Genomic DNA, 20,650 nt, shown 5'->3' with positions numbered 1-20,650 from the left:
AGTATTTTGTTTCACCTGCTACAGCTCACAGCAACACTGAAGGCTAATCCAACAGTTCAGCATGGAACATCTTTCTTTCCTTCATGCTATTAAGAAGAAATCTTGGAGCTTGCTTTGTCTTCCCATGATTGACATTACAGACATGTAACTGGCAGACAAAATCAAACAGCTTAAATGAAAATGTTCACACTGGTAGGTCATGGGGAGCACAGAAACTTACCAGTTGCTATAAAGTTCACTCTGGAACAAAAGCTCAAATGAATTGCACTGTGTCAAGTCAAACAAAAGCAAGTACAAAACTAACAAAACCCCCTTTTGCCTCAGTGAGCCCCAAGACCAAGTCAGGATCATCTGTGCCAAAGAAAGCATGCAGTGCTGCACACTCTCACGACTCCACTGCAAATCTTGCTTTGTTCAATGTCTCAACTTCTCAGGTCAAGAGATTTCAATAAAAAGCTACATGATAAATGTTCCTGTGAAGAAAAACATTTAGTCATAGAAGAGCAAAGAAAAAATGTAGTTATTTGAGTATGTATGTACTAAAATCTAGAAACTAATAAAAAAACCCCCCATGTTACTTTCAACAGATTGTTTTCTGCTGATCTCACTGCATGCAAGAATAAGCCTTATGGTATTTGAATGCTTGAAGACAGTGTTACAGGGAATTTCTGAAGTAACCAGCATGACCTCTCCTGTTATTGACCTACTGAAAATGTATATCAGAGAGAGAAAAAAACAGAAGGCAGCAAGAGAGACTGAAGACCAAATAAAGATTAGGAGCACTGTCTATTTGCTCATTAAAAATTCCATGTGTTTATCTGCATCAGGTCAGCTAAAGCTGCATTTAAAAAAAAGCCTTTCATAAGGATTTGTTATTTTCTTAAGTATAAATTGCTAAAGGTCTAATACATGTGAAGTATAAAGTGACTAGCAAGAATTTAAATGTCAAAACATTATCTACTTCATACAACAATTGTTTAGATGAACTAGATCAATATTTCTAAGTGCATTCAAAGAAGGAATGTTAGAATGACTCAATAAGTTATCACTCGAAAGAAGAGCACAGGTGTATTTAACAAAGCAGCTGGGAGTATTCTGAATTCGCCTTATTCATAAATAACTATTTTTCTCACTTTGAATCTCTTCACATTTTGAAAACAACTGTCTTTCAATCTTTACCTCAAGTTCTTAATGCCTAAATTTAAAACAACATTTGCTTTTAAATTGGGAAACCAGTGCCTCGTAACTGAACTGATGAAGTGAAATAAAGTGTTTAGGTCCATTGAGGTCCTGTCTTCTTTGACCACTGACCAAACTCAAAATTGATTAACAAGCAATTAGGCTATCTTAGCTGTGTAAAATTAGCCATGGCCAGTAATGCATGTTATTGTTGAAATAATGCTGCTTAGATTTTCAAGGAACTTTATGTTAGAGAGCCTCTAAACCCAGTCACACAGAAATGTAAAAAAATTAGACATTAGTTAGAAACACATAGACACAAAAGGTCTGCTTGAACAACTTTCTCTCTTAAGATTAAACTGTAATATTTTACAAAACCAAAAAAATCCAAATCTCTCATGAAACACTGTGAATATCTACTTCAGTCCAAGGATGTTACTCATGTCCTACAACATCAAAAGCAGAATATGGAATAAAAAATGTATCACAAAATGAATGCTATATTATGTTAATATACTTAACCAGCCCACTAAAGTGCTCCTTGCTCATCTGAAAAAAACCCAAAAATTCACTAAAGACTCATTTTCTTTGGCTTTCAAAAAATCAAACACCAAACTGAACCTATTCAGTATTCCTAAAGTTATCACTGCAAGTAAGCACTGTGTGGACTGAAGTGGTGCAGGGAAAGAAGAGATGTAAACAACAGGAAATCTTCAGAGACTGAACTGCTTTATATGCTTTTCATCTGTCATTTAACCTATGTTTTACATATTTTATTCTCATCACCTGTGTATCTCCTGCACTTCTTATATTGTGGGTGTTGAACTTCTGAGTGAACAGAGACATTCCGGAATAGGGGTTGAGTTGGAGTTTGTCCCCTGCAGATCCAAAAGCTAAAGCTATCAGGTCAAACTTATCACTGAAACTGAACTTACTGATCTCCAGGGTGTATTTTACCTCAGTTTCAGCACTGCCCTAGGCAAAGTCCTTCAAGCAATAACAAAGAACCCCCCGCCATGCAACCACACTATTATCCTCTTTTATTCATCCACAGAATGTTCCTTATGTTATTGTGCTTTGACTATTAACTTTCTGGAAATTAGCAAAGAGGTAGGAAAACACAGCATCTCTAACAGAAAATTCATACACAGCAGAGTTCATAGGAAAATGTTATACAATCTCAGAAGGCTTCAAGAGATTTAGCAGAAAAAAAGATATGAGACAGCATTGCTATTTCATACTGTTACTCTAAACTTGTCTTTCTTTTATATATATATTATATAACAACAAAGAAGTACAACACAAAGGGCTGTTAAATTGTTGGTATGCAAACATCTAAAGCTTAATTTTTTCTTCCAGTTTGAATGAGCAATCAAATTAGTCTCTTGGTCTGAACAGACAGGCAAACATATCCACCAGCACTGGTTTACTCAAAAAATAGCACCTTAAAGCTAATTGATATGATAGCTATCAATGAGTACATATGATTGCTGCCATAGGTGTGCTAGCATGCTTCTGATTAGATGGGTATCTTCTCAAGCACAATTTAATAGAATTTATATAGGAAGGGTTCTGTAAAAATTATCTTACTCTTCCAAAACCCTGAGCCCTCTTTAAGATTCATATAATCTACAGTTACAGACTTTTCCATCTCATCCCATGAGAAAAAAGGGAATTCTGTAGTTACCAAAAGCCAAAAAAAAACCACAGAAAAAAAAAATTAAGAAAACCCCCAAAATCTCAAATAAACACCAATGCCATTTAACTCCATGCTTTATGCTTCATTATTTGTGTTTTTGCAGGAAAAATGTTCTCTGGAAGGGCCCAAGTTACTGTAAGAGCTAGTTTTCCAACAGCCATTATCTGAAATTGTCAGAATACCAAAGGCTGAAACTGCCTCTGGACTCTTCCCCAGTTGATTGAAAGGTTTATCAGTGGTATCTCTGGAATGGAGATTTCATCATAAATCCTGTGTGACTTCAAGGCGTGTAGATTAATAAAGGCACATCATATACTGCAAAATTACAAAGCCTTTACAAGGAACAGCCACATTCTCCTCAAGAACTCTGGACAGATGGCAGGATTTGACTATCACTAAATCAGCTTAGTCAAATACATTATTAGTTCTCCAGCCCAATATTTGCTGTGTATTCCCAATGAAACTGCCGAACGAAAAACGCAATGTGTCAAGCTTATGGCAAGTAAAAATCAGAAATCCATTTTTCTTCAAGACAAATCTCCTCCTGATGTGCTAGAAACTTTTACAAATTACAAAAAGGCAAAGCTCCTCTTGAAAAAGCAGCTCATTACAAAACACTAAAGGTCAAAACCTAAACTCTATTTTTTGTACGTTTGCTATTTAATTAAGTGTCTGTTAAGCTGCTTCTTTGCAACTATGGAGTATTTCAGGAAAATCTGGAGGTCAGACTGCTTGCCAGAGAACCCCCACATCAATGAACAAGCATAATGGACTTTCGGGTATCTAAAATAACAGGTCCCTCAAAGGCTAGAGAGCAGCTTCTCTGCGAGATAATTCCATCAGCAAGGGATGAGTGCTTCACTTATCAGAATTGCCACATAATGCTTAAGCACAAATTAATGCTTGCACGAAAAAATGCATGATTCTGCTTTGGCTTCTAGAAGGCAGTTCAGAGCTCTTGTTAATTTTTCCTCTTAAAAGCACAAGGAATCAAAAGCTTTCATAGAATTACCAGATTTGTAACCAAGCTTCGACAGAGAATTTTATTTTTTCAGTACGCAATGAAAACTTATTTTGATGGAAGTCACATGCATTCATATTTTACGAAAAGAAATTATTCTCAAATGTTTTTGCCTGCCCTCTTCTCCCTTGTCACTATAAGGTTAATGCCCAGGAAGGAGAACAAAGTGACTATTACTGTGCATGACAAGGATTGTTTGCTGCAGCAATTACTCTTCAATCAGAATGTTACTTTTGTTTTCACTCAACAAGGATAAAAATATGAACCCTAAATATTACCATATGCTAAATACACATTTTACACTGCTTGAATTATGAGCAGGCAACACACTTTAATACAGGTGTGGCATGGCTTTTAATGCAAAATTATGACACCTCTTTTGAAATCCTAACATTCTGCGCTATTAAATACCTGTTCTCATTTTCATCTGCATGAGACAGGTGGTTAATTTTATTTGCATCAATACACTGAACTAACAGGTATATTCTCATTTGTATGACAGTGAACGCTGTATTCTTATAAGCTGTATATTTATTCCCCTGAATTATTATCTAAAATACAGTCAATCCTTCAAGTTTCCAATGAAAAGGATAAAAAAATTAGCTCCATAGATAAGTACTGTGATTTTCAATATACATTAAGATTTTTAATAGTGATACTGAGGGCTCATGAATAGAATTTGCATAGACAGCACACAGTCTCCACAGAACACTTCTACAATTGATTCCTTCTGTGATTTGACTTGGACTGAATGGTGTTGAGTAATTTATTCACCATTGTTTGGGACGGGCTATTTAATTCCCTTCTGACCCTTAAACAGCATGAGAGGTTGCGTGTGTCTCTGTGTTAGCGCACGTCCTGGTTAACTGCACTAATCACACACAACAGGCCTGTGCTCACTTAGGTGGGTCTTTTCAAATAGATGGCAATTAAACCCTCCTACATATGAATCACTTCACATTCACAGAATACTTTCTATGTGAGCACTAAATATTTACAAATGAGGCTGGCATATTTTATATAATTTCACCACCTCGGCTGAGATGACTAAGGAGCGCTATCTTTATGTACATAACAGAGTTATAGGCAGGTGCAGATTAAACAAGGTCACCTTATTCCTTACTCCCATCCTCCTATCATGGCTATAGCACCTGGACTCTGAACTTGACACACCATTCATATTGCTGGCTTGAAATAAAAGGTGTCCCAATTCTGGATAGTTTATGTTTTGTAAAAAAAATGTTATGATTGTCATTCATTAAGATTTTAAGAAGCTTCCCACATATCCTAGTATGTTCATTTAGGCCACAGGAATCAAAAAAAAGAGAGATGAGCTGTCTCTGCTGAATTCCTAGTTCTAAAAAACACAAACATCATCAACTTCAAGTCTAACGCTGCAACCCCAAAGGAATTTTGGAGGTGAAAAAAGTTACTGACTCCTTCACAGCCTCCTTCAAAATGACAAAGATAAAGAGAGGAGTCAATAGGATAATGCTCACACTGCTGCTTATTAGAGACATTCTAAAGTGAAGCCTCTGTCTCATGGAAAGCTCCAATCTGCTTTTCAACTATCAACAAATATATTTTTAGAAGATCAAAATTAGAAAACTCTTTTCCCATGGAAGATTGAATATAGCATATTGAACTGACTCTTACTAGACATTTCCATTTGAAGCAATAACACTTCTACCTTCCCAAAATGAAGGACTTTATATTTTGTTAAAAACATTTTAACAGTGGTATATTATCTGTATGTTTAATATTAAGGCCTCTGATTGTCTTCGTTTTAAAAAACACAAGCAAAATTGTAAACATATTTACTAGGTAAAGCATTCAACACACTAGATTATAATTTGCAAATAAGGCACTAGATTTGTGAACTGAGATTTTGTAAATCCTGAAAAAAATGCAGGATGCATTTGTTTAAACCAAACCACACAAAGCAATAAAACATGCCTACTTCCAATTTCTGTACTTCTCTCTGTTATGAATTACCACTTACACTGTATTCTGCAGGAAGAACATTTCTGGGTTTATTATTATTAATAATACTTGAAAACACCTGGATAGCCTTAGCATTTTACCATCTGTAGTTGAATTAGCTGGTCTTTCATTTTTTCATTATAGCCAGCCATCATCCTGCACAGTTTATCTATGAATAAACCACTTGGTAACAGTACTTTGCCACCTTCACATTCATTATTGATGAGAACGCTGACAAGCCGCCAATTAAAGACCCTCCACCGCTTGTCCCATCTCCAGGCTCAGCCTGAGGTACGGATGGAACAGTTGCAGTGAAAACTCAGTTTTACATTTCAAACAAAGTTCAAAGGCAGTGAGAAAAGGCTGCCCTGCAAAGGACACAGAAATTGTATTTATCGCTGGAAAACTTTATTTGAGTAGACTGTATTATTTACTCTGTATGAAAATAAAAATTAGAGTATGAGTTCGCATCTTGTTCAACTAGATGTTCTACTTAGTTTTGCATTCAGTCCTGGATTAAATCTAATCACAGTTCAGTAACAAATATACAGATTTAAATAACAGTCAAGATATAAATCAAGCAGATTTAAGTGGATTTGTGTTTCTGTTGTTACCCCAGCAAGACATACAACATTATTTCTTGGACCCCAAAACATTGCCGAGTGATAAATTAAAGGTCATACCAAAAGTATCTGAAATCAGGATGCTTTTAAATGAACAAGCAACCCTGAGATCACTTGTATTCTCTGCTTCCACCCAAATTCTCAGGTTGTGAAAAATCACCAAGCCATTCCATAAACACTAAGTATTTATTCCATGACCGATTAGTCCTTTCTAAAGTAAGTATAACAGAATAATGTATCCAACAGAAATTACCTACATTAAATATCCTTTAAAATACACATATGTTTTTAAGAGATTAATATCAAATGAGATTACATTGGCTGCATCACAAATCTTTAATCTTTTAAAAAACCACACAGCCTTTTTTTCCTGTGTTTTTGAACATGAGACTAAATATCCCATATTAAGACACACTTATCAGCTGCCAGTGAAAGTCATAAACACAATAAACATTACAACCTTGCAATGATAACTCCACTCTGTAAGCATACTACATCTACACTATAAGTTAATGAGAAAGGGCTGAGCTAAATCACCACTAAGAGAGAACACAAAATACTTCTCTTACCTCCATTTCTGTGCAGTGTAAACGGCCTGATTTATCTGTAAGAGAAAAAAAAAAAGTTTTCATATAAAGAGAACAAAACTAAACATGGAAGAACAAAACTAAAAAGTTGAGTCACTTTTCTTTTTTGAGTAATTGCCAAATATTCCTTGTCTTACCTGAATCACACATTTCAATAATGTTTTTATTATATATGCATCCTGGTATTAACAACAAGAAGGCCCTACCCTGTAAGATTTTTCTTTGGATCCTTTACAATACTGGCTTTTAAAAAGATGTGTCTTTAATGCCTGGTTTCATTATTTAAATCATATGATTGATGTTTAGCCATGGAGGGAACATGAAAACATGTTGGCTTAAATTAAGCAGTAGCAAATAGTTATTTCAAGAGAATAAGCAGCATTAATTCATAAACTGGGGAAAAGCCACTGTTTCATCTGATACTTCTGGGATTTCAAAGAGTTCAACAGATATATGAAGCTCGAACAAATTAAAGTTAAAATGTTACTATACTATTTTTGCACTTTCAATTTTTGCATTTCCTCTGAGTTCAGAAACATCACTTAGGAATTTGCATAATAAAGAAAAATTGAGTTTCTGAACTGTTTCATTAAATTGAAATCTCAGTTTTCAGAAACACAGTTTTATACCAAAGTGGCTTGACAGCTTAGCCAAAAGAAGACTGAAATTTCACAGTGCATTAGGAAAGCATCATGTCACTAAATGCAGAAGGTTTATTATTTTGTATTAATAATCCTTATCAAAGTAGGGTCATGGAACGCTGACAGGATGACTTCCTGCTGGAAAAAAATTATTCAAGGAATTTAATTGTTCCACAGAAATCTATCTATGTGAAAGGGGATCTACCCAAAACTTTCATTTCAAAACATACGGATATAAAATGATACAATTTTTGTCTTAGCTTTTCAGCTTCATTGCATTCACACTGCTGGTTTACAATTTGCAGCTTTGGACCCATAGCATAGAGCCTACATAATGCATGACAGAATTCTGAGATCTCATGTACTCAAAAACCAGAATAGGATCCATTTGCTTGACTGTGCATGTGTATTCGAAGAGCGCATGTTCAGGTGATGATTAGGAAGGATTTACTGCAGTAGTTTGGGAAAGCCTGTGATTTGTACCTATAACTGGAAGGACTATTTCATCAGACTGGCTGACAAGCCCAAGGAAGCTCAACCAACTGGCTGGCACAATGCTTGCACAGAGGAGTGATCCCACTGACTTCATATGACAAATGTGAACAGCATGCAAAACACTCAGCGCTGGGAAGAGTCACCTGCACAGAAAAACTTCATTTTTCATACAGAACTGGTCACCTTCCCTTTGAAACTAAAGGTTAAACACATCCTAAATTAATAGGGAACACTCACCTAACAGAGTGAAAGTTGTTTACTTTCCTTTAGAACTGTTGCCAAAGCAAGCTAATGCTTAGCACTGGTGTATGACTTCATAACCAAGAGCAAAGAGTGACTTTAAAAGGGTTTTGCATCCTGTATTATCTTTTCAAAAGGACTGGTACCTCTGGTTCACTCACTTTCAGATCCACATTTTTGGTGTTTAAAATGGTAACATTCACGTGATTGTTACAAACTACAAGCAGGGAAATTTGCTGAGAATGTTTTTTAACTGCTATGATTATTAGCAGATTTATTAATATTAGGGGCTACTTTTGAGAAGTCAAGTGACAGGTGACCAAAACAATGTATCTTTATGATACAAGATGATACAAGATTAATTCAGAGAAATGTAGTCAAGACAGGGGAAGAAAAAAAGCACATGCTGTCTTTAAAAAGACATTACTTAAAAATTACCACTTCATTAAAAAGTACAAGTTTTAAACCTATAGCAATGCAGTGCATACACTAGGCCACCAATGTTTGCAATCACTGATAGTTTAAGATATTCAGACTTGGATCTCCTATGGTCTAAGGGAACAGGAGCCAAGCTGTGCATAGATCCTCTGAGTAGCACAAGCACTCATTGCTGCACCTCACAGCAGAGCTGAGACCCTATGAACATCCTTTTAGCAGAAGTGCCAAACAAGTCCTGAAGCACAGGAAACAAATAAATCAGCCTGGATCAAAACAAGACAAAATTTGAATTTCTGAAAGTAACAGCAAGAAGCTTATCTTGCAGCTCCTTTGATAAACTTCCAGGAAAGTTGTTCCTCAAGGAAAAGGACTCAAACTCTGGAGTGCTTTTGTTTATTATTAAATTCAACTTTTTATACCTATTTACACCAGTATTTTAAACACCAATAGTATTGTCATGACTGCATGTGCTGGGGCAGGAAGGGGGAATAACAAGTCTTTCATGCACCCAGACAGTATCCTAGCTGGTGCAAGTGACTGACTTACAACATTTTAATATACACTGCATTATGGTAATTATTAACCATTCCATGTGCCTCTGTACCCTGAGACCAGCTATACACTTAGCAGATTTCCCAAAGCTGTTCACAGTCACTTGTGGACTCCCTCCATTGGGAATTTACTACATTTATGCAGAGAGCATTAACAATACTGTTGATGCACTCACATGCATCTATCAAGACTGAAATGAATTTGCTTTCACATGGCCTCTGCAAGCCAATTTATTTGCACTATTTATCTATAGTGGCTGGGAGTAGAAATTTCTTCTCTCTTCAGCTGACATGACTGAAAAAGCAGTAACTGGTAAATGTAGCCTAAGGGTCACACTCCCTTCATTAGCACTGGAGAAAAAAAAATTCCCCATAAATCATAGAACAGTCTCTGTCTGCAAGCAGGATGAAATGCTTCTCTAGTAAACAGGTAAAGCCTTAAAAAACTCTTCCAGCTGCTGATTCTTAATATAGAGACTTTTCCAGACTTCAGAACCATTCAACTAGATACTCATCTGTGCAGCATTTTTACCACTTTTACTGCCAAAAAATATTCACCAGTAATTTTCCATGACAGTTTTCAAATAAAAGCTAATGCATTCATTACTAGTAAACAGCACAACTTTAACTGTCAACTGCAGTTTATTAACAAACTATGGTTTGGAAAATTAGATCATTTTTCACTCTCAGTTTGTTGAAATGAAAAAACTGAAGAGTTTTTGAAAGAAGGAAAGTGACTTGGAGGTCTCCTGTATTTCTAAAAACAGTCTTCAGAGAGACACATTTGACAGAAAAAAGAAAATCAAAAAGAAACCCCAAACCTTCACATTCATTTTTTTTCTCTTCAAAATTTTTATTTGAAAAGTATTCTTCTGTCAAACTCTCAGCAAGAGGAGTCATGACAAACTTTCCTCAAGCACCAGGGAAGACTGTCTCACCCCTTCAGGCAGGAGCTCCCTGTACTCCCACCAATGGTAAGAAGGACACATTAGACTGAGTTTCAAAAGCAACAGAGATAACTCAGTGTGTTAGAACGGCCTGACCCAGGGTATTTGTAGGACAGCTTGTGGGATGTGCCAACCCATCTGCACTCCTCTATCTGAAGAAAAACCAAGCTACTGAGTGGACTTTAGTGATGTGACACCACAGTCACAGAGACACCATTTCGGCTATAACCAGCTGGTCTAAGAGCCCTGCAGCTCAGAGCATCTCCCTAGCCTTCCTCTGCTGTCTCAGACTCCTCTGCTCACATCCACAGGCAGCTCCTTCAAGACAGCTTCTTCCAGAATTGAAATGATGAGCACTGATTTTTCTGGCAACATTGTGGCTGATGCACATATTGGCAACAAACCTGAAACTTATTTTGTGTTGAAGATTAACATAATTAAATGTCACAGATCACTTCTGCAGGTTTGGAGTGAAATCAAGCTGCTGCTGCTACAACAACAGAACTCAAGTTGCCTTCAGGAATGACAGACACTGCCTGTATGCACTGGAGGACAGAGGAAGAAGAGGATGAAGAAAGAACATAAGGGCTAACCTAGGGAAAGGGAATGAGAGTCACTAACTTCAGCTCCTTGAGTTGAACAGTCTTTAGTCATGCCCCCCAAATTAACAATAAACTGAATTTGTATTTGCTTTCTAGCTTTTATATCTTCAAGAGGCACTGTAGCTACAGTGGTGAGCTTTTCTTTGCCCTTAAGAAAATGAGGATTCTTCAAGTAAAAAAATAAAAAGAAGTTCAGACTCATATTTAAACATCCAGAAACTGGAGTTTTGGTAACTTTGGAATTACCAAAAACTGGAGATTTGGTAACTATTCTGAAACTGGTCACATTAGTTACCAAAAATGACAAGTTCATCAATACAAGAGTCAAGCACCAATAAAAGGAAAGGGAATGGAAGAAGAAAGCAAAGGCAATCACGTCACAGAAGGAAAAGAGATAAATATGCAAAGAATGGGATTTGTAATTAAATGGAGAGGAAAACACTGATGTAGGAGAAGTGAGCAAAACTGAGGAAAGACAGTGAAAACTTGTAAGATAAAAAGAAACAGGAAAAAAAGTGAAAATTATAAAGACAAATATTGGCAAAGGATATGTAGGAGTAAGACACATCAGGATGCAAGGAAGAAAGTCAAAAAGAGCAAGAACATGAGGAAGTAGAAGCAGACTGGATTAGGAGAGGTAGAGACCCCCTGTGAGCAGGAAGCACAGAGACCCAAGTGCTTAAGAAAAATACTTAGGCTTTGAGGATCAACAAATCCTTCTTTAAACTGTAATTAGAAGGCAACAAGAAATGGGATGACATTTCAGAGCTTGTGGCTTTTTGGCTATGACTCATGATTTCTGTATCAGACTACAGCTGATGACTTAGTAATTATAGGCCTCATTTTTCTGCTTAGGAAAGAGAAAACTGTAAAATTTTTAAGAGAGTACAAGGAAAAATCTTAGAGAGGTTTCTAGACCAGTAGCAATCAAGACTTTCCTCCCCTGTGTCAATCTTTTTTTCATGCTTTCTATTTTCTCCATTTAACACTTCATGGCAGCTACTCCTCATTTTGAACAGTCATAGGCACTTTTTGTCTATTGCACAAAGTAAAGGTAATGACTAAGAGGTCTTCTGTATTAATAACCTGTTAGATTTTTAAATAAAAATATTTTAAATTGCAAATTAACAAATCCATGCTACCTTAGTGCTACTTCCTAAGATATAATTACATGTTCATTGTCTTGTCTCATTTCTATTCTGCACAAGGCTGTGATCAACATAGGATTTTTCTGTGTTCCACTGCTTGCTCTCTTCAGCAAACCTGTAAGTTTTCCTTGGGATCACATCAATTTTTGTTACTCTGAGATAAATACTGTGGCAGTTCTGCACCTCCAAGTACTGCTGGAATCCATTCATATCTGCCAATCTCTTCTGTAGATGCATAATAAATAAATACAGAAACTGCATTCATTCTCCTCAGGCCTGTACAGGTATCAACTCTTCCCAAAAAAGAGCGTGAATTCCCAGAGTTCACGGGTCTTGATTTTTATTTTTTAAAATTTCTGTTACTCTGATCATATTCTAATTTTTCCCAGAGCTACCCAACTGCCTGCTCATTCAATACATCTGTGTGCTCCTGGCAGAACTGTGACTCCATTCAAGCCATCAGCACTTTCTCCCATCATTTTTGATGGATCCAGAGCTTCAAGCAGGTTACAGCTTTTCTAAACTGATAACTCAGCACTATTGGATCTGTTAAGAACTGTCACAGCTGTTGATAAACTCTCTCAAGTAAATGAAAAAGGAGTTCTCTTAATTCTTTACCTCAGCTATGTCTTTGCACTATACAAAGCTACTCATCTCCTTTTGTTCCTCTTAAAGTGCACACTAATAAAATACAGTAATGCAATCATAGATGCATGTGTCATGCAAGCTGTTTTAAGATTTTATCAGGAATAAAACAACATTGTCTCCTTATTGGATCTGATGCTGTAATGTGATAAACTAATTCAGAAATAAAGAGCAAACACTCCTCAGTTTCTTTTTAACAGATATTATGAAAAAGCTTCTCCACTTTCATGTTCATTGCCAACGTGGATGCAGGATGTTTCATACTTTTAATCCTCTTGTTACCTGCAACACTCCTACTGCACACTTGGCAAACACAGTCAGGCTTGGGTAAGACTCATCCACAGCTCTGCTGCTGTGCAGGTCATTTGCACTGCCTGTGACTCTGATCCTGTCCTGCTCTGAATCATCCTCTTCAAGGCTCTCTCTCTTTCTCTCTCTCTCTCTCTTCCCCTGTGTCACATACACTGCTACTCTCCTTCTCAAAGCTCTGCCTGTGCTCCCCCAGTCCCATCCATCACCTCTCACTGGGCACTGTGGGGTAAACTATCACCTCAGCCAGCCCTGGAGCTGGACTCCATTATCCATTACCTATTCCACACCTCCCGTGAAAAAGCATCTTTGTTCTTTCTTCAGCAATTCCCCACAGGGACATGATATTAACTCTCCAAAACATCATGGCAGATGTCTCATTTTTCACTCTTCTCTTCAACTGCTGTTAACAATGACAACTAAAATTCCATTTTCCTTTTGAAAGCAACATTTTTACTGCATTAGACAAGAAAATCTCTGTTAAAGTCTTATCTTTTACTTGAAGTCATTATTAATACCAGGGGCCCACAATTCCTCAAAGTTCTTCTTTTTAAGTTCAAATTTCAATGTTTTCCTTAGGAATAAATGCAATTTTTAGACAACATCAAATCAGAGTTCATTAGTTCACTGCATATTTACCATCTTCAGCATTTCTCCCTAAAAATATAGGCAAACAAGGTCATTTACCCCTGTTGGCAATTTCCTTCCATTTCTTTTGTGCAGGCATTTGAAATATGCACTTTTTTTAAAAAACCAAATACATTATTGTGTTATGCTGAGATCTTTTCTTTGCTTATTTTGTCCTCCTCTACCAGAACTGCCTACAATAGGATGCCCAGCATCTGCTGATATTCACAAAGAGCCCATGTAACCCCCAGTGCATGGGATGCATCCATATGAGCCATGACTGGAAGCCTTCCAGTTTGTGCTTACGTACTGGGAACCACACTAATGACAGAAAGCCTGGTATAAATAAGGCCTAAGCTTTCTCTCTTCCACAGATCAGTAGAGCAAGAAGAGATTAAAGCATCAGCTTACTGAGCCTCCTCTCTGCTGTCTAGTAGTATTTTCTTCCTACTTGACATCCAATATTAAAATACCTATATATAGGCATCTATCTTAAAACTGTCATACAAGAAAGTCAGGCTCAATACATCAAGCCTTACTATTCTTAAATGCAGATGTTTCTGAATATCCTTGAATTAGATTTTAATTCTAAACATAATTAAGTCTTCATCCTAAAGGTACTATTTATTTTAGTACTATTCATAGCAACACCTCTTTCAAAACTTCAACATCGAGAAAGGCTACTCCCACCCATCATCTTTTAAAAGGGTCAACAAAATTAGAAGAAAAATGGTAGTACATCAATTTTCCACTAAAAATCATGCATATTTTTTTCAGTAATCCACTAGAGACTGACACATAAGAATGTCTTCATGCACACAAGTCGAACTGCATTTATTCATCCTGTGTCTCTATTCTTGCTTTCCAAAACCTGGGCACACAAGGATGTAAGAGGGACATGGAAGTCATTAAAACTGCCAAGACAACATAAACTATTCTTCTCCAGCATGTCTCACCCCGAGCCCTCCAAGTCCCATGAAAGCCACCACGCAGTCAACTTCTCTGTGATCTTTCTGATTCAAAGCCAGAATACTCCATGCATTATGCCCTCCTGCTGAACACCTGGCAGATTTCCAAGAGAAAAATCTGCATAGTACTTGCTTCTGGTAAGACCAGCAGTAATTTCCCTGTGTGCTTTCTCTCTTAGGGCTGGAGGACGAGGCAAAAGAAGGGCCAGTGACACTACCCACAGCTCAGGGTCTTGGGAGGGAGATGAAGGCCAAGAAGAGCCACAATTATGTCAGCCCTGAACAGCCAACAGCTGGAAGTGAGCCCAACTCAGTGTTCAAAGCATCCTTCTTTGCCACCTTCCCAGATCCCCATGGCCTGTTCCTCTTCAGGAGCTCAGTGCAATGCCCAAAGTCAGTGGCCACCTTTGCTAAGCCAGGGATCTGGCACACACAAAACACGCAGGGAAAACCCTCATTTTACCAAACTCACTCACCCACAAAATTCTTCTGTTTCCCACCTCTGAGAAGGAGGTGGCACAGCCTCTGTGCTGAAAAGCAAGAGATCCTTATCCAGCTTGCAGCAATGACACAGCCCCAGTGAAACAGCCTCTAGCACCCTAGAGTATCCTGGTGCCCCCAGATCCTGGGCATAATGTCAGCTGCCAGCTCTTGTGTGGGTTTTCTGCTCCTCTATCTATCATTTCATTACTGCTTCAGGTTTATAAAAACATGTGTAAATGAGGTTCTGCAAGAAGAAAGCTTGGAGGAGTCAAACTACATGTTTACCCCAAATGTTTTAGCTCATTCAGAAGTTATTTTTTATCGCATCTGACACTTTACTGGATGCCACCGTTAGCTCTTTTCATATAAATTGCAAGTCACAAAGACTGCTAAAGCACCCATTAGTCAAAATAAATTCTACACTGTATCTCCAATTCCACCATGGGTATTTTGAAGCAACCCACACTTCTGTGGCATTTAGATGTCACTAAGACAACCACAGTGAGCTTTATGTTTATTTTGCATATTCATGCAAAATCTTTCTTTCTTTCTTACTTTGGTTCCGGCAAAGTAAAAAGGTTCATATTGCACTGTAAAAACATGGCTTGATGTGCATCTCTAGAGCAAACTCTGTGACACGACTGCGTTTGCCACTGACAGGCGTGACTGATCACATCGTTCGTCTGCCACAGTCCTGGACAAAGCCCGAATGTTCACTACCCAAAGACACCATTCTTCAGGGATTCCTTTATTTGCCCACACTGGATTCTGTTGTTTACCAAAATGGAAACTAACAGCCAATATTTGTTCCTGTGAATTATCCAAACCTATGCACCAACCTACACCTATACATTTTTTATGTATTGCTGGAACAAAACAGCTTTACAACTGAGAGCATTAACCCGCAGAACCCCTATTGCTCTGACAAACCTCCTGACACAGGCATTTAAATCTAAATTGTCTGAAATACAAAGGCAGGAATCCTTCCTGATCCTCCTCTTGTCAGGGATTCAGGTGATATCAATGGTGACATGAAAAGGAACAACTGGGCAGCATTTTCATATTTTTACTTCTTTTTAACCAAAACCTTGTATTTTTTTAAGATAATGAAATATTAATAGATAAAACTGGAAAGATCTGAAAATAGTCTGGTTTTATTTAAGGATATGATTCAACTCCAAGGGCATTTTTCTGCCCCACTATCAGCGAAACTCATCTCTTTCCTATCTCAAGGACATTTTTCTTCAATTTCTATGTATTGTTACTTGGAATTTCAAGTATCGCGCATGAACTGGTAAACTGTTTCACAAGAAACTGCTTTGGAAAAATACCATCAGTTTCTGCATAATCAGTACTTCTTTCTAAGAGAACTTTAATTTGTATCTTGAAAGTAAAATTACTGTGACCATACAGCTTCAGGGCCTGTTATGTTGTGCTGCTCCCCAGGTCACAGAGCCAGAGCACTGGTTCTTCCTAAGCTTTCACCGGTGCAAAGAGAACACAGGAGCCTACAAACAAACACCTATTTCAGAGGCTCAAGCTGTAACTGGCTGAGGAAGCACATTAATCATCATCCAAAGAGAATGCAGTGAGCAATAAGGAAAATAATAGGAAGAGATCAAAAGATACCAACGACAAGCAAGCCTTCTGTCAGCTCCTCAATACTCAGTATAGTGAACTCCCAACGTGCGATGTATCATATGTATAACAATTTCAAGTGAACACCTGCTCCAGGTTTCACAAATCAAAGAACACACAAAATCCCTTGTGCAAGCTTGCAGGCTGAGCAGCCTCTGTTTCCAAAGTCTGTTCAAAGTTAGGAAGATGGGGAAAGCCAGGGGCAGGGAGAGTATGCCAGGAGGAATCCTGCCTCTTTTCAAATCCAGGCACCTACCAGCCTGCAGCTGATGGAAAAGCGAGTTCACCAAGGATGCTTTAGGAATGGACAGCTGGCAGCAAAATCCCTGCCTCCCCTTTTCTATTACAGGCACTGGAGGGGGTACTCTCCCTGGGAGAGCTTCCGCCTCCTGCTTTCCTGGGAGGTCTTCACAGACTGCTTATCTTTGTTTAGGTACATATACACACTCTTTTAAGATTCTCAAGATATAAGCACACACATGTGGTGTTATACAAAATAATACATACACTAATAAGGTGAAAAAAAAAAAGAAAAATGGACAGGGCTGGAATATTTTTAAAAAAAAATCTCACCCATACAAAAATTTATATGGGGTGTCAACATACACAGGTTAGCACATGTTGACTAAAACATTTTCACAATAAAGCTTTAGCATAAAATAAACATGCTGGATATAAGTGAGGGGCCTGAACTTTATATCCAAGTATATTCAACACTCTCCTACAGCCAGTAATGATATTGTGCAAGAGGAAATAGGGTAAGTCCACCAACAGCAAGAAAAAAGCCACAAAAGAAAGAAATGCATAGTAAACTAATGTATTTCCTGCAATAGGAAGGAGAAGAGAAAAAGTCTTGATGTCATCTCAAAAGACTGTAAGCAAAAGCAGCACACGACATGCAACACAAAACTCTTCAATGCGCTTGTGACATGCAGATGCCTTGGTCAGGAGAGCATTTTCCTGGAATTTCTGGGTGCTGGTCTGGCATTTAATTAACATTACAAAGACCTGGTTTTTAAAACAATTTTAAAAGCACACCAGATCACATTTAAATGGAAATCATTATTAGACTCATTACAATTGCAGAACTAAATGATGTCCTTTCTTCCACTAAATATATTTTGATATTTGCATGTACCACTAGCTCCAAACTGGATTACTGCAAGTCTCTGCCAAAACAGACAGGCACTGTATCAAAAGGCTTCATTAAATTGTAACACCAGGCATAATATTCGTGCTCTAAATGCTGAGGGCTCCATTAATCCCATTTTGTGAATTTACCACTGCCTTCTGATTCACACAACTTTAAAATGCTGAAACCTCTGTCTTGTCGGAAAATTCTGTGACGTTGAATGTGGACTAGGCTGATACTGGGGAATACCATCATGTATTGGCCACATCCTTCTGCTGCCCATCTTTGATTTCTTTTCAGAAATCGAGCTTTACTTGCAACAAAAAAATACTGCTTTCCACATTTAAAATCAGAAGCGTTGAAAGGCTGAGAAATAGACATGCGCCCTCATTTTCCTTTCCAATGCAAAATACGCTTTCCTGGGCATTTTAACGAAACAGATGGTAGGTGCTAAGCCCCTGTACACGGCTTTCTCACTTACTTAGTGTCAGCACACATCTAAATGGATATATTTCTAATGGGTGCCTTTTGATGCCCAACTGCTCCGGGAGCCCCCGCGGGATGCGCGGCCCGGCCGGAGGAGCCCAAGGAGCGGGGAGCCCGCAGGAGCGGCGCTCCCTCCCGGTGTGCGGATGACACGGGATTCATTACGCACCGGGAGAGACGACGCAATTATAAAACACTGGACCCGCATTCGCCTGCCCGTGCCCGCACGCAGGCGATCGCATCCCAGGAGAGGGGTTCTACCTTTCCACGCACGACACCGAGATGCCGCAGGGACACACAGACACACACACACACACAGACAGACAGACACACAGACAGACACACGTACGCAGACCCCCCACAGCCCCCGGCAGGACCGAGGAGCCGACCGCCCGCCCACCGCGACCCTCGGGCGGGAAGGACCGTCACGTCCCGGACAAAGGCTGATGGGGACGGGCGCCCGACCCCCGGCTGCTGCCGCCCGTGGCCCCCCGGCCTTACCTGCGGCGGGCGGGGGCGGCCGATCGGGCTCGTCCTGCTCCAGGGTGACGGCGCCGTCCCGCCAGACGCGGAGCTGCGCGGCCGCCGCCCCGAGCCTGGCGGCGGGGGTCTCTCCGCGGCGGGCGCGGGCGCGCAGCGAGGCGCAGCACTGGTAACACACGGCCCACGCCTGCTCCTCGTTGATGGGCTGGTTGTAGAGCCGGAGGATCTCCTCCAGCGACAGCGCCTCCGGCTGCCCGCCGGACCCGCCGCCGCCGTCCTCCTCCTCCTCGGCGGCCGGGCGGGAGGCGCCGGGCTGGGGCTCCATGCCCTGCGTCCGCCGCGGTGCTCCTGGCTCAGTGAGCGGCTCCGCCGCCGCGGCAGCGGCTGCTGATGCTGCTGCTTGCGCTGATGCTGCTGCCGCCGCTTGTGCTGCTGCTGCTGCCGCCCGGTCCCGCCGTGCTCATCCTCTCCGCCCCGCTAGTGCCACCAGGCCGCCGGACGGACAGCCTGGCCCGCGCGGCAGGCAGCAGGAGCCAGGAAACAGGCAGGAGTCAGGAGGAAGGCAGGCACAGGATCGGCGCCCGGTCCGCCCGCTGCCGCCGCCGCCGCAGGGGGAGCGACAGCTCATAGCAACGCAATGGCGTCCTCGTCCTCGCCCGCCCCCGCCGCGCGGCGCCGCCCGCCGTCGCAGCGCCCCCTGCCGGCACGGCCGCCATGGCGGGCGCGGGCAGCATTCACTCGGGGCTGCCACGGCAACCGAGCCCGCAGCGCCGCCGAGCCCTCCGCTTCCAGCTCCGCCGGAGACACCGACAGACGTGCGGCGCTCCTCCACAGCCCCCGGGCCGCTGTTTCTGCGCCGGGAACCACCACCTCCAGAAACAAACAACGCCCGGCGGGACGCGGGATGACACTCCCTGCACCCCCAAGTGTTGAGCACTTGACGCCAACCCGCGCCATCACGGATACAGCGAAACATATTAGCAGGGCCCCGCTTTCATAGTGGGAAGGCGCGTGCCTTTGAATTACAGGGTCTGCACTCCCAAAGCAAACACTTCCTCCGGGAAAGCTCCATCCTCGGCAGCAGCAAGGCTGGCAGGTCCGGGGTACACAGAGAGGCTAGCAGAGTTAAAGCATCTCAGTCTGGAACGGGAACAACAAGGGAATCGTCTTCCAAGCAGCTGGGAACTGACGTCCCTGCCTCTCAACACACCTGGGCACCAGAAGGGCATGGTCCTTCATGCCAGCTTCACCTCAAGCAAACGAGCACTTTCACGCAGAAAAACATCAGACTAAACAAGCTGCAGCTCACACCGAACACTCTCTGTTTCTCTCTCTAGTGTTGTACCTCTCGGATGTGAAAGGAAACTCAAATTCCCCCGTTCGCGCCTGTTCCTCTGGGAGCCGGGAGGGTGTGAGGGACAGCGCCGGGGGTGCCCCCTGCCGCACAGGAGCGGTACTGCATCTGGGCAGGGCCCCGCCGCCCGCTGCAAGCAGCCGGCCTCTCTCCTCCCATTCCACTTCCAGAACCTCTCCTCCCATTCCACTTCCAGCGCCTCTCTTCCCATTCCACTTCCAGCTCCTCTCCTCCCATTCCACTTCCAGCTCCTCTCTTCCCATTCCAGCTCCTCTCTCCCATTTCACTTCCAGCTGTACTCAATGCAGCTGCTTTTTTCCTCTTTTGTAACGTACAGTGGTGCATAAAACATACAACTGCTACTTAAACAA

The 20,650-nt window shown here is 40.7% G+C and overlaps 1 protein-coding gene across 3 annotated transcripts in view; it reads right to left on the bottom strand.

Moving 5' to 3' along the window:
* Nucleotides 1–19,558, bottom strand: part of SPIRE1 (spire type actin nucleation factor 1) — a 125,879-nt gene extending 106,321 nt beyond the window's left edge. For 2 of the 3 annotated variants that reach the window (XM_058037171.1, XM_058037250.1), the window contains exons 1-2: nt 18,944–19,556; nt 7,075–7,109 (exon numbers count right to left, since the gene is read on the bottom strand). In XM_058037171.1, coding sequence (XP_057893154.1) covers nt 7,075–7,109; nt 18,944–19,250 — 342 coding nt within the window. In that variant the 5' untranslated portion in view covers nt 19,251–19,556. Of the gene's footprint in view, nt 1–7,074; nt 7,110–18,943 lie in introns of all 3 variants that reach the window. The other variant, XM_058037329.1, reaches the window with a different exon arrangement.
* Between the last annotated feature and the right edge of the window lie 1,092 nt (nt 19,559–20,650).

This window comes from Melospiza georgiana, chromosome 1 (assembly GCF_028018845.1).
Source record: "Melospiza georgiana isolate bMelGeo1 chromosome 1, bMelGeo1.pri, whole genome shotgun sequence".
Classification (NCBI taxonomy): Eukaryota; Metazoa; Chordata; class Aves; order Passeriformes; family Passerellidae; genus Melospiza; species Melospiza georgiana.
The sequence above is the reverse complement of the archived record's forward strand: the minus strand, read 5'-3'. Positions and strand labels throughout refer to the sequence as shown.